At 37.4% G+C, this 15,013-nt stretch overlaps 1 protein-coding gene across 1 annotated transcript; it reads right to left on the bottom strand.

Moving 5' to 3' along the window:
• Nucleotides 1–11,499: 11,499 nt before the first annotated feature.
• LOC106372933 lies at nt 11,500–12,132 on the bottom strand. The gene has a single exon (XM_013813189.3). It carries the CDS (start codon nt 12,130–12,132, stop codon nt 11,500–11,502), a length of 633 nt encoding a protein of 210 aa, XP_013668643.3.
• Nucleotides 12,133–15,013: the final 2,881 nt, after the last annotated feature.

The raw sequence follows: 15,013 nt of genomic DNA, 5'->3' as shown, positions 1-15,013 counted from the left end.
AAAATCAAGTGGAATGGAGCCCAAAATTGTTCAAATCGGATGATTATAGAGAGAGAAAGGGGGGCGAATTATAGGGGAAATCGGAGGGGATGAGAGTTCTAAGGTTTAGATCCAGAAAATGTCGGGTTTTGCCTTATAATTTTGTTTTCCGAACACGCATCGATCGATGCGTTTTTGTTCTATAACGCATCGATCGATCACAATCTTACGGCCCGGTCCATCTTTGTAATCGATTGATTTGTTTTTGTTCAGAAACGCATCGATCGATGCGTTTTTAAAAAAACATACAAGATTTTCCGAGGACATTCCGAGGAACAATTGAGATTCTCGATCGATCGATGGGATACTCTCATCGATCGATCACAATCTTACGGCCCGGTCCATCTTTGTAATCGATCGATGCGTTTTAAAAAAAACATACAAGATTTTCCGAGGACATTCCGAGGAACAATTGAGATTCTCGATCGATCGATGGGTTACTCTCATCGATCGATCACAATCTTACGGCCCGGTCCATCTTAGTAATCGATCGATTCGTTTTTATTCAAAAACGCATCGATCGATGCGTTTATTTAAAAAAAAATTACGTTTTGAAACCCCAAACACTAGTTCCTCGGAATTTCCTCGGAATATTCCGAGGAAATTCCGAGGAAGAAGAGGGTTTCCTCGGAGTTCCCTCGGAATAATCCGAGGAAATTCCGAGGAAATAGGGTTTTTAAACCGAAAACAACGTTTTGCCGTTTGAATAACACCTATATAACCCTTATTAAGTGTCTTACGTTCATTATGAAGTCAAAAATTTGTTCCTTACCGTATAATTAACACTTTTCGATTGTATGAACGAAATCTCGCAACATAAGACAAACACTTATACCTTTTAATGAACGGTAAAGGGAATACTTTCAATTAGTTTTGAAATTTTTTATTTCATGGTTTATGCTCATCTATACAAAGAATCCTCAATGGTATGCATTACAATTGTATAAGAAATGAAATACGGCAAAAAAAATTGATGTTTTGAAACCCCAAACACTAGTTCCTCGGTATTTCCTCGGAATATTTCGAGGAAATTCCGACGGATATTTTATTATCCGTCGGAATTTCCTCGGAATATTTTCATTTTACCGGGCAAATATTTCGCGAAAATTGAAATTATAATTCCGACGGATAATGTCCGTCGGACCCTAGGTTTTATAACCACAAGCCCCTTCTTCTTCCCCATTTCTCTCTTCTTCCTCTGCGCAAATCCTCTCTTCTCTCCGGCGATTTCCCCCTGAAATCCGACGATATCTCCGGCGATCTCCCTCTTCTCTTACACAAATCATGTAAGGACCCTATCCCACTCTCTTAGGTTCTATTTGTTAGGTTTTTGTGTGGTTTTGATAGATTTTTTTTAGGGTGATTGGTTAGGATTGTGATTTGGTTGTATAATAGGTTTAGAATTGTGATTTGGTTGAATGATTTGTTTTGTTGAATTGATTTAGAATTTTTTTATAATTTTTTTTTTGTATTTATAAAATCGATTTTTGTATATAAAATCGATTTTTGTATTTTACAAAACGATTTTTCTATATAAATTCGATTTTTTGGACTTTACAAAAAAAAATTTCTATATAAATTCGATTTTTTGGATTTTACAAAACATTTTAAATATCTATAAAACTTTTTTTGTGATTAAAAACTATTATTTGGGATTTAAAAATATTTTTAATATATATATATTATTAAAACTATTTTTTTGTAATTATTAAACTATTTTTATTTATTACAACTATTTTTTGTTTATTAGAACTATTTTTATATTTTTATAAAAAATTTTAAATATATGTAAATCTTTTTTGTGATTAAATTATTTGGGATTTTTTTTTGTAAAAAAAATTAATTTATATATTTCTGTATTTATTAAATATATTTTTTAAATTTACAGGTCTCATGATGATCAGACCCGGCCTCGACAGCGTCGTGGTCGTGGTGGTACGGGGAGCCAGTCTCGGGATTCCAGCCATTTTCAGGATTCTCCTTCGCCCCACAGCTCCAACCATACATCTCCCTCTGCTGCACCCGCTCCTGCTCCTCTCGCTCCCGCTGCTGCATCCGCTCCTGTTCCTCCGGGTCCTCCGGGAGTGATGCGTGTTGCGGAGTTGGTTCAACAGCCCGGTCGTGACCATCTTCCGTATCTCACTCCGTATCCACATGGACGGGGTCAAACATGGTAATTAAACATTTTTTTTCTTTAAATTTGGATTCATTATTAACCGTTTGTTCTTTTAATAAGGTTCAACCGATCCGGGAACGGGATCAGCGCATGGATCAACCGTATGATGTACTCGGCCCTCGACAGTGGACATCCGACTTTCACTCACTTCCCAACCGACAAGCAGGTTCTGTGGTTTCGTCAGTTTGCGGTAAGTATTCTAATTTTTTACTTATATTTTTAATCTTTAATATAAATTTTCTACTAATTGTGTTTTTTTTTCAGCAAGAGTTCAACTGGAATTCCGATGAGACGCTCTTTATCTATCACCACTTCGTCCATAAAGTAATGGACAACTATGGGAAGCAGATCCACGAGTGGAAGAAGAAGTGGGAAATCAATAAGGTTCGATTTAATTTATTAAACCATTTTTTAATTTATTAAACTATTTTTTAATTTATTAAACTTTTTCTTTTTTTTTTATTAAAAGGTCCCAAAGTCGATGAACGACACGGTCTGGAAGGAGTTGTGTGCGCATTGGGATAAGGAAGAGACGAAAGAAACTTCTTCCACCAACTCCACCAACCGCAGGAGCGACCGTAAAGGGAAGGGCATCTACAAGCATAACTTGGGTGCTCAATCTATTGCCACTCTCGGAGATCGCATGGTAAGTTCAACCGCTTTTTCTTCAATTATTTGAGTTTCAGAATTTAAATTTATTGTGCATTTCTTCTAATTTCTAATGTTTCTTTAATTTATGTTTTTTTCAAGGCGGAAGAAAATGATGGCGAGCCGGTTGATGATCTCGCCCTAATGAGGAGGGCGTATACCAACAAGAAGACCGGCCAGATTGATGACGGTCTTGTGAGGGACGTGGTCGACCTGGTCCAAACTCAGGTGGTAGACGAAGTGTCTCAGCTTCAAACCGAGGATGACGCTTCGACGGCTTCGACCAACTTGTCCCGGTTTCGAATCAACGAAATCGTTGAATCCGTAAGTTCTTTGTTTTTAAAAGTTCAATTCATTTATTTCTTGGTTTAAATTTCTAAATTTGGCTTTTTTCTATTCAGTCGGTTCCAAAGACGAAGGGACGTTTGGTCGGTTTGGGTCGTCGCACCCGGTCGGTTCACCCTTCTTCTGCACCACCGCCCTTTGTTGATCCAGAAGTACTTACGGCCCAGTTGAAGGACAAAGATGATCGTATATCTTTGTTGGAGACCCAGATGGCGGCTCAACAGGCGGGCTATGAGGCACAGAGGAGGCTGAACCAGCAAATGATGGAGATGATGCAGAGGATGTACCCGAACGAGGTGTTCCCGGACGTGCCAGACCCGTAGTTTTTTTTTTCCACAAACTCCGAATGTTTTATTTTTATTTGTGAAACTTTGAATATTAATTAATATGATTTCAATTTTACTTTTAATTTCATATTTTCGAATTTAAATTTCAGAAATTTTATTTTTTTAAAAAAAATAACATTTTTTACATTCCGAGGAAATTAATTATATTTTTCACTAGATCGATCGATGCATTTTTGAACAAAAAAGCATCGATCGATGCGTTTTTTAAAAAACGTTCGGGCTATACCGAGGGACAGGTTCCTCTGTTTATTCCGAGGAACCAGTTCCCTTGGTATATTCCGAGGAATAAACCGAGGAAAAGGTCCGTCGGTATACTCTTATCGATCGATGTACATATGTCCAAACACGCATCGATCGATGAACTTCCGAGGAATTATACCGACGAAGTTCTCCCTCGGTATATTCCGAGGACATTTCCGACAAACTAGTGATCCTCGGAATTTCCTCGGAAATTTATTTCCTCGGAATTCTGTCGGAAAATTCCGAGGGATTTCCGAGGAAAAAACAAATTCCGAGGAATTATTTCCGACGGCGTGTTTCGTCGGTATGTCGTCGGAATAACGTTATTCCGATGAAATTCCGACGATTTTTTCCCTCAGAATCCTTGATGTTTTCTTGTAGTGTTCTTAATTTGCTTTATCAAGAGAAATAGATGTAGGGCTGGATTCGTGGGTCAACCCGCCCCGCATGACCCGCCAACTCGCGGATTGACTCTAATTTTTAAACTCAAAATTCTGACCCGCATAACCCGCAAAGAAAAATCGTAAACCCGCACCCGCCCCGCTAATATTGCGGGTAACCCGCGGGACCCGCATATAATATTAAATTTAATAAATAATTATTTTTATTATCAATTAATTACTTTTTATAATAAAAATTATACATTTATAATTTAAATTATATAATTTTCATTAATTTATATATTTTTTACATATTTTTATTTTTATTTATTTTAAAAAAATTTAGAAAAAATAATATTTTTTTATTTTACGGGTCAGCAGGTACCCGCGACTCAAATTTGGTTGATCCGCACCCGTCCTGCTAAAAACCGACTCAACCCGCACCCGCACCCGCATGCTGAAATTTGTAGATCGATTGATCCACACCCGCCCCGCGGCGGATCAAACGGGGCGGGACCCGTGGGTAATGACCCAAATTCCCAGCTCTAAATAGATGGCTCACTATAGCTCTGTATATCATCACGCTCATCTAGTACCATCTCTCTTAACGCCATACAAATATAATTCACTTTTTTTCTTTCTTGTCGAATGCTTCTACTCTACTTTTGGATTCTTTGCTATATAGTAAGGTTTCTTATGGGTTTTATGATGTGTTTTGTTATGAGAGATGTATCCCCCAACAGAGAACAAAGCAAATATAAAGCTGGACAACGATTATATTAAATAGAAATGTGTTTACAAGGACTCAAGAATCTTGAGAGGTTTATCATGGAGTACCCTCACCTCCCCCCTTCTCTCTTGATTGATCTAAACGCTAGATAGCTTTCTCTACTCAGAACAAACTATAAATAGAAATCCCAACCTCAGCCAGACGTAGGTGACAAGGCCGTTAGGAGCACATAGGATTACACTAGTAGCTCTCGTGTTATTCTTTATTCCTTACAGCTGGCAAGTGATAAGATCATCTGCCTTCTAGAAATTCATACTCTCTGCTGCAGGCTTGCTTCACTGATGGGCCGAACCTTGTCATTTCCTTGGTTTGATCCAATATAGCAGCACACATAACATGTTTTGGGAGTGTAAAATGGAACATGAGACATGACATGTGTTATGAGCACACTTTGATCCCATTTGTGGCTGCATCACAACCTTGTGACTAATTATAGAGGCAGAATCAGCCAATATATACTGGAGTCTATGATATCATTGAGAAAGGCTACATGGGTTTTCTGTCTTCTTTTATATTTGTTATAGATGGAAGATCATATCGTTAATGGGCTTAGTTAAAAGGGCCTAGTTCCATCCAGACTATCTAGCTAATGGGCCTTTGTGAACGTATGGAGTCAAATTTTGATTCTCATGGCTTGGTTAGTCATCAATAACATCATGATGATGGTAATGGTGTGGAATTGATGACGAAGGTCGAATCCAAAATTGTATATTTTATGGTTTTACATACAAAAGTTTTTTTTTTTGAAATAACATACATTAGTTAATAAACACACGATTATGGTTATTATAGAATTTTTTAGAATTATACGTAGGTGTTTCTAATATTAATTCAGAAAACTCGTATATGATGAAATATCTTTTCTCCAACCTGCATCTGTGCTGCTGTCCACACAAGAGAGAGCTTACCAGATAAAGCTTATTCTATAGTAAAAAGGATTTAAAGGGATATATAAAAGATTCCTCCTGAAAAACCGACACAAATCTCGCGTTTCTTTCTCGAACATAAAACGATCAGGACAAAAAATGTTAAATACAAGGCGAATCCAACATGCGTATCCATTTGCATACGAATGTACACGTAACGCGTACAAGTTACCATTAAATTTTTTGTATAATCGAATGTCGACATGTAAAATATACATGTCAAGTAGTATGACAATCACGTGTGTTTCCGATGGCTCATCCGCTTCTGCCAGGTACGTAACATGATGAGAGGCTGTTTGGCAATGTAGATTCAGAATCCTAACTTTAGTCATTTGATCATGTTCAAATAAAAAACTTGTCATTTGATCACCAAAATTTTTTTTGGTCATTAAAGATTAAGACATTGATGTTCATATATTTGAAATCAAAATCTAAAGTAATCTCATGTTGTTGAAAAATATTTTTGGTCATTTTTTTCAGAAACCAACGAAGTTGGCCTAGAGGTAGTCGAGGACCAAATCCAATACACTCCCCGCAGGTTCGACTCGCATTGGCCATAAATGGTAAGAATACGTGGAGTGCCGTGGGCCTGTGGGGAATAGTCGGTTGACCACGGTCGCCGGATCACCCCACGTTAAAAAAAAAAAAAAAAAAAAGAAAACCGAAGACTAAGTATGATCCAGATTGTTTCAATAAAGAAAATTTTGATGCCTCCACGTTTGAATTTTTATGGACAAATATTTACTTAATTGATATCAACATGCTTTTTTAATAACTTGACATCAACATCAAAGACATCCATCCGTGCGTGTAATGTTTACGTTGATAAGTAACAAAATAAATTATCTTGAATTTTCATGTTTACCAATTTTTTTAGTATCATTATTCATGTTTACCACTACTAAAAAGATATTTTTAAAAAGATATTTTTCATTAAGATTCAAAAAATCTTTGCTTTATATATATATAATAAATAATTATTAAAAAAACATTATACTTTTTCAAATTCGAACTTTTTTTGAATTTTTTTCGAGTGTTTTTTTCAAAATTTATTTATGAAAGTCGAAAATTATTTATGAAACTATTTTTTCTAAAAATTATATTTTTAATTATTTATTTATATATTTATTAGAATCCTAAATTTCACATTCTAAGAATCTTATCCTACACTTCAACTCTAATCTTTAAGTCTAGATTAGTTAATCCTATGGTTATAAATGTATTTTTTTCTTCTTTAAAAATGAGGGTAAAATTGATTAGTGTAAACATAAAAAGTAATATTATGAATGTGGTATATTTGACAACTTCTCTTATCTTACAATATTCAATATTTATATTCATATTTATGGAATTCAAGATATAGCTATCTAGCTCCTAGGTTTGTAAGTTAAATTTACATGAACCCTAAGATCTTTAAACATCTAGGTTAATCACATAATAGAATCATATGAATGTTTATAAAGTTACATGGATTCATTGTGCCTGAGAGATCTTCCTGAATGGATTGAATCCTGAATGGAAGATGAACAGTTCAATCTCTTCTTAGGAACTCTTAGGTTTCTTTCACCTCGCCTATAACGTTAGTTGTTGTTTTTGGAATATCTTTATGATGGTCTAAAGATATGTATTTATAGGTGGAGAGAGGACCTAATTCCTCTTTAGGGTTTCCTTTAGATTAATCTCAACCGTCCATCAAGGTAGAGATAAATTAGGAATTACTCCTTTATTTCCAATTTCATTGGTCACCAAATATATTAAGGAATAACAATATTCCAATAGAAAATGGATAACTATAATAAGACCATATAATAGGGAAAGTGTTGTAATTAGAGAGTTTAGAGACTGAATATTTCTTCTATATTATTAATGATCAAGGGGGTTCCTTTATATAAGGATTACAAGATGAAGATAAATGGAAAGTATCCAAAACCTAAACTCACTAGGATTAGGAAAACTACTAATACTTAATAATGGAAAGATTACATCTACTAGGAAAATGAAAGGGTTTCATTTTCTCCAAGCTTTGTGGCCGCCTCTCTCCCTCCTCTCTCTAGGGCTTCGGCCATCTCTCCATCTTCTAGGTATTGGGCCGGTCTTGGGCCGGGCCTGGTTAATGGCAATCCACTCCATGATTTATAACACTCCCCCTTGGATGTCATAACCATACAGGATTTGTAGTACGCTTCATGTTGCCTCATTAAAACCTTATCAGGAAAACTCAGTGGGACAAAACCATGATGTAGGAAAAAGAGTACAACACGCACTACTCCCCCTGATGTGAACCTCAGTGTAAGTTTCTACATTCTATGCATCTGGTGCGTGATCTTTCCTGTATATGTAGGAAGGGAGTAATCGGCCAAGTTCATTACTAAGCCGCATCTAGACCAGTTCGACCTCTTAGGTCGTTTCTCATGTCTCTTGACATCGAGTGTCCCGACAAAGCATGTGTGCTAAACAATATGAACCATATTGTCCTCGGAGATCACTATTTGGTCTTTGCAAATCGTGTTTGCATGTGTCCATGGTCTAGACATGTTTGTCTACTATCAAACTCTTTACTTTTGCCATTATAATTACCATCGACCATGTATCAATCTGGTCGATCTATGTTCGGGTCATAGACCTCGTCCATACGTGTCCACTACTTGTCTCATGAGTGTTCAAGATCAATGATCATTACTGTGAGTTTATAATCTCTTATTATGGCCCTGCGGCCGAACACTCTCATGGATGTGGACATCGATTTCTTTGCCTTAGGTAATGCCGTATTCATTATTCTTTGCATTCCTATCTTAATGATGATGATGGCGTCTCATGACCTCAGTTGTTGTGGATCATATCACACGCTAAGTATACATTATTAGGTCATGGACTTCGGCTTTCACGAGGTTATGGACTACAATACTTTATATCCGACAGGTAAGGATAGATTAACATCTCCTCTTATCCTTACGACAAAACTTTGTGGAGTTTATACAGCAGCAGACCGTTCTGCTATGCCAGATCCTTAAGGGATCTGATTGTCGGATTGCAACCTGATGGTTGATCTTTTCTACTATCCCGTGATCAAAGGATAAGAGCCGGACGCCTTTTAGCAGAAGGGGCCGGACGCCTTTATCTGAAAGCCGAATGCCTTTTAGCTTAAGGGCTGGACGTCTTTAGTCGAAGGACCGGACGCCTACAGATACGTTATGTATCAGTCTACTAACCTCTTTTAGGTTTAGTACAAACACAAGGGATTTCAAATGTATATGGACTGTTATTGGATTGTCTTTTATACAACTCCAAGATCATGCGTGATCACTTTCTTTTACATACTATATGCAGCTGCTTTTCAGTCCATGAATCAGCTTAGGAACAAAGTTGTTCTTTCAATTTTATCCAGTGATCCATATGCTACTACATCATTGTATCTAATTTCTTTCTTATGACCAGACCATTGTCAATTTCGAAATTTGTAGCAGCAACCACCACATAGGAGTTTATCTCCTTATAATTTGTTCCTTTGATCTCTGTGAGTACCTTGTGTAACAAGCTATGATCTAATGTTGTTTAGTAGGAAGACATGAACACTCTATACCTCGTGATCATGTGCCTTTTCTCACGGTTTCTTTACCTCACAAGATCCATCTATTTCACTGGTTTATCAGATGGTGTTTCTGTATTTGTATATGGCAAATACGCCCATCTCTCTTTTAGATACTTTAAAACCCTCACGTTTTCTTCTTGACTCAATTTAGTCTTACGAATGCATTCTCATACTTACGTGGGTTCTGATCCTCGTTTATATCTTTGTGTTCAAGTGCTATTCTCTTATGCATCTTTTATATAACATTCATGTGTGTGTCGACACCTTCATATGTGGTTCCATTATGTTCCAGACATGATCTAATCACTTTGAGATTTCGTTATCTAGGACCTTTGTTACCTAGTAGCTTGGCGTCCCAAGACTACATGGTTTGGTACCTTAGATGTCTAGCTGCGCAGCCTTTTCTCAATGTCTGGTATGGTTTCTCTTATAATCTCGGATTTGTTCTATGCACCATTCTTTTCTATCTGAGATTCCTTTATCTTATAGAACACTTGGTCTATCTTGTATAGACTCTATAGCAACTTGACTATGTCTCTTCTAGAACATTCATTTGGTGCTAAGCTGGTTAGTCATTTTTCTTTTGTTTTCGGGTCAGTGTCTGGCCTTTCAATTAGCTTCTCTATTGGCTAGCTTTGTATAATATTTCTTTGGACGTCTTAAATCATAATCTCTAGTCCGAGGATCTTGCCAAGACAATGATGGTTTAAAACCATTCTTATCATTCTTTATCCATCTTATAATCTTTCTCCTTTAATGTTTGGATAGACGGATGCAATCCGTGTACTTGGCCACAATCTGATCACCCATGTTTGGCTCAAGTTTTCTTTATAAATCGTGGGAGAAAGTAATACTCCTATCCAACATATATTCCCAATCCTCTTCTGAGGTTCCATCTTAGACAACACATATATGTATGTGGTGGTTTATTCAAAATCTCTTAAGATGGTGTATGTCTGGTTTTATGACCCGTATTCAACCTGAGATGGGAATATCTATGCTCACTTATATGGTCTGATGCATATTATCATTCTATACATGTAAATTCATAATGTCCCCAAGCTTATAGACTGTAGAATCTTAGTCTTATAGATAATGGCTTATATGGTCGAACCTTTATAGGTAATGGCCTCTCCGGCCGGTTATGGCCCTTGCGGCCGACCTGTTCATAACATGGTCTCTTTGGCCGAGTAATGGCCTTATGGTTTGGCCGTTTTAAAACATGGCCTCTACGGCCGAGGAATGGCCTTTTATGGCCGAGTAATGGCCTTTATGGTGCCATTTATAACATGGTCTTTAGACCATAGTGGTACACGAACTTGTAGTATTGATCATGGGTTTATCCTCTCTCCCCCTCATGAACATACTATAATTTCGTGATGCTTGGGACAATAAAGCCTGATGAGTTTCCCTTGTGTACATGTTACACAACGTGAGATCTTTTATGGGATAATTCTTTGTGCCTTTTTAATTTCAATCTTTGCATCAAGTTTTAGACTAGGATGGCTAATCCTATCATGACATATAGTGTATAATTTCGTGGTGTATCTCAATATGGTCACCACGGCTCTTGCCTCTCATTATACTGATCTATAGCATAGTTTAAATCAGTAGAGATCATTAGGTATAGTCTCGACCACTTTCTTATAAGGTCTTAGGCGTTTATTTTTCTTTAAAACCGAATGAACTTGTTTCCTTCTTGCCCATTGTTTCTATTTGGAAACCATTTATAATTCAATGGGTCACATATCATTAGGTGTGTATAATGCCCTTTAGGCAATGCCTTAGCCATAGTTTCTTTACTAGGTTTACCATACCCCTTTCATGATTTCTTACTTGGTATTATGCCTTTTAGGCAATTCTTTATCAATAGAATCATTCACATGTTCGAGTAAGATCAGGCAAGATATAATGAAATCAAAACCAATTCCATTATATATATAAAATCGTGAAACATCAAATAGGTTTAAAAGCAAATCACAAAATCATAGACTTAAAAATAAAATGTCGAGATCCCTCCTAGTCAATAAACATGTCGGCCACTCCTTGAGTTGTATTGGACACGGCTCCCTTGGATTCATCCTGATCCATATCAGTCTTATTTGTTTCAGGGTATCTCATCTCACTGCTCCTCTTTAGTACCTTGTTATTCTCAATCACCGTTAGGCAAGAGATCATGTCATTGTAGGTGGTGAAACCTTTTTCTCTATAGATATGTTGTAACAATAGATCTCTTGGATCGGCTGTGAGGAAGGTCTTTTCCAGTAAGTCCTCCTCTGTTACCACTTCACCACATAGTCTCAGTTTGTAAACGACTTTGGACAAAGCAAAGTGATATTCATCCACAGACTCAAAGTCTTGGTATCTGAGACTCATCCAACCGTGTCTGGCCTTTGGTAATAACACCATTGTGTATCTGGACTTTAATTCTGTCCAAAGATCACGAGGATTCTCGATATGTAAGTACTGATTTATCAGTTCCTCAGTGAGATGATGGCGCATAATAGTTATGGCTCTTAACTTTTCACTTCTAGTTGCATAATCACCCTGAATGATACTCCTTCTGAGTCCTCTTGATTTCAGGGTAACTGAAGTGTTCATTGCACATTCTAGATAATTATCTCTAGGGAGATTTAGAATGGCATAATCCATGGGTTCAAATCTCGGCATTTGAAATCATATTATCAATTTATGATTTAGAATTCTTGCAACCAATTAAATAATCAGTGCATATGATTTCATAAGTCTATCTTTGATGCTTAGGCCACACGGCTTTGCAATGTGATGCTTAGGCCACACGGCCATATTAGTGGTACAACGATGTTATGGATCGGATCATAATGCAGTCCGGGTCATATGACCATCCGGATACTAGGCTACACGGCCACATAGATATGCATTAAGCCAAACGGTTTTAATCTCAATCAAGGGCACAAGGCCGCGAGTATAATCAATGCTTTAGGCCACACGGCCGTTCGGTATGTTCGTAACACAATGTCACACAATCCATATCAATTAAGTTTACCAATTTCAAGGTTGGTAATGTTTCAGCTAGATTTTTAGAATCAAGTAATCTAGCAACCTAACTCACATTCAATATGTAAATATTCCTAATCTTTAAATCAATGTGAGATTTAAGGTTTTCAAGGCCTTTAGAAATATCAATCAAGATTAAGGGTCTCAAGGCCTTAAGGATTTCGAATTTTGAGATTAGATCTATCAATCAATCTATCAATCCTAACATCTTAGATCATCAATCAATATTCATTCAATTTCAAAATCAATTTTCAATTTAGCGTTTTAGGGTTTTCGAAAAACTTTGATCTTTGATCAAAGGGATTTGATTTGAGATTCAAAACCTTCAAGGTTCTGATTTTAATTGATCAATGGATCAATCTCGTTTTTAGGGTTTAGATCGAACTTATAGAGCTTCGATTTACTCATAGGGGATTGATCTATTAACCTATGGCTTTTGGTTTTAGAGATTATATTTTAGGGTTTCAATCTTTACAAAACAACCAGATTCGATTCTTGTTTTCAGATTTCAAATTACCTTTATTTTGTAGGGTTGAACCGGACCACCAAAGTCGGATGAACCTCTATCTTGCACGCAGAAGGACGCTGGCTCCTATCGGGTCGTGAGTTGGTGAACGGACGCGAGCTGTCTCGGACGGTTTGGCGTCTGGTTGCGGATGTGCGCTGAGGATGTCAGACGCGATCTGATCTGGAACGGACGCGCCTTCTTCTTGTCGAGTTCGCGAGCGGCTGAGCAGGATTGCGAGCTGGCTGTGATGCGAACGTAGGCTGGCTCTGTTGTGAACAGGGAGCTGCTGATGTCTAGGATCAGGAACGCTTATGGTCTTTAGTTGATCGGATGTTTGCAAGCCAGAACGCAAGCAAGAACAATTTAGGGTTCTTCGGGATTAGAGTTCCAAAAGTAAGACGGCGACATGTATTGTAGCTGAGCGTGATAGAGCGTCTGAGATCGGATCGACGAACCGCTTGCGCTGATGGATTCTTCTTGTCAAGGGCTTCAAGATGATATGTGGATCGTCGTCTGGCTCCTCAGGGTTTGAGAGATAGATCGATTTTAAGTTGCGCCGGATTTAGGGTTTATGTGTGACGGATTTTAGTTTAGGGTTAGGGATTGGCGATTTTCTTTCTCAGGGTTTTGGGAGTCTATCGTGCTGATTACGTGTTGTAATTAGAGAGTTTAGAGACTGAATATTTCTTCTATATTATTAATGATCAAGGGGGTTCCTTTATATAAGGATTACAAGATGAAGATAAATGGAAAGTATCCAAAACCTAAACTCACTAGGATTAGGAAAACTACTAATACATAATAATGGAAAGTTTACATCTACTAGGAAAAGGAAAGGGTTTCATTTTCTCCAAACTTTGTGGCCGCCTCTCTCCCTCCTCTCTCTAGGGCTTCGGCCATCTCTCCATCTTCTAGGTATTGGGCCGGTCTTGGGCCGGGCCTGGTTAATGCCAATCCACTCCATGATTTATAAAAAAAAAGGAAATATTCCTTACAGTCTCCCACTTGGTCGTTAGTGAGATCCACTAATGTTTTCTTTATGGAATCATAAGGCCGACATAATATGCTATAACTTTATTCTTTCATTTGGTCATCATAAGTGTCTTGACTAATCTAGTAATCAATGAGAGTCATGGCGGTCGCACATCATTCTGCAACATGATCCCTTCCATGTACTACCGCATTGACCACCTTCATAGTTAGACCATAAACATAAGTAGGAGTATCGTAATGGTCCCTTTAATGTTTTTAACGAGAGACTCATTCTGTTATCATAAATCCAACCAACAATAATGTGTGTGCACATTGGAAACAAAATATATAAAAGATGTAAAAGTCATAAAAGAGCTCAAATTTGTCATACATAGGCTAATCGTAAACAAACAACATTAGATGCTATCCTCAAGACCCATACTTTCAGCATGCTTCATAAAAGTCTTTGGAGGTAAAACTTTTGTAAATATGTCTGCAACCATAAGTTCAGTGCCTATATGTTCAATGACAAACTTTTCTCTTTTGACATCTTGATTCAGTGATAGATATTTGAGGTCCATATGCTTGGCTCCCTTAGATATCCTATCATGCTTAGCGAAGAAGATTGCAGCTTGATTGTCACAGTAAAGAGTGAGAGGCTTGTCAACAAAACTCAAAGCCCCAAACTCTGACACAAAATTCCGCAACCATGTTCCTTGAATAGAAGCCTCATAACATGCAACATACTCAGCTTCCATAGTGGATGTGTATATCAACTCTGACTTCTGGCTTTTCCATGAGATGGCACCTCCACCAAGGAGATACACATAGCCGAGAGTACAGTGTGTAGAGTCTTTGCATCCACCAAAATCTGAGTCCAAAAATCCAACCATCTGTGGATGTGTTGATTTTTGATATGTCAACATGTAGTTTCTTGTTCCCTTTAAGTATCTCAAAACTTTCTTTGCAGCTTGCCAATAAGCGAGTCCTGGGTTACTCTGAAATCTACCCAGCATG

The sequence above is a fragment of the Brassica napus genome, chromosome C7 (genome assembly GCF_020379485.1).
Source record: "Brassica napus cultivar Da-Ae chromosome C7, Da-Ae, whole genome shotgun sequence".
Lineage (NCBI taxonomy): Eukaryota > Viridiplantae > Streptophyta > Magnoliopsida > Brassicales > Brassicaceae > Brassica > Brassica napus.
This window is presented reverse-complemented; position numbering and strand designations above follow the sequence as displayed.

Bases quoted from the DNA above. Each gene is read 5' to 3' on its own strand.
- LOC106372933 (XM_013813189.3), bottom strand. From the start codon at position 12,132: ATGGATTATGCCATTCTAAATCTCCCTAGAGATAATTATCTAGAATGT.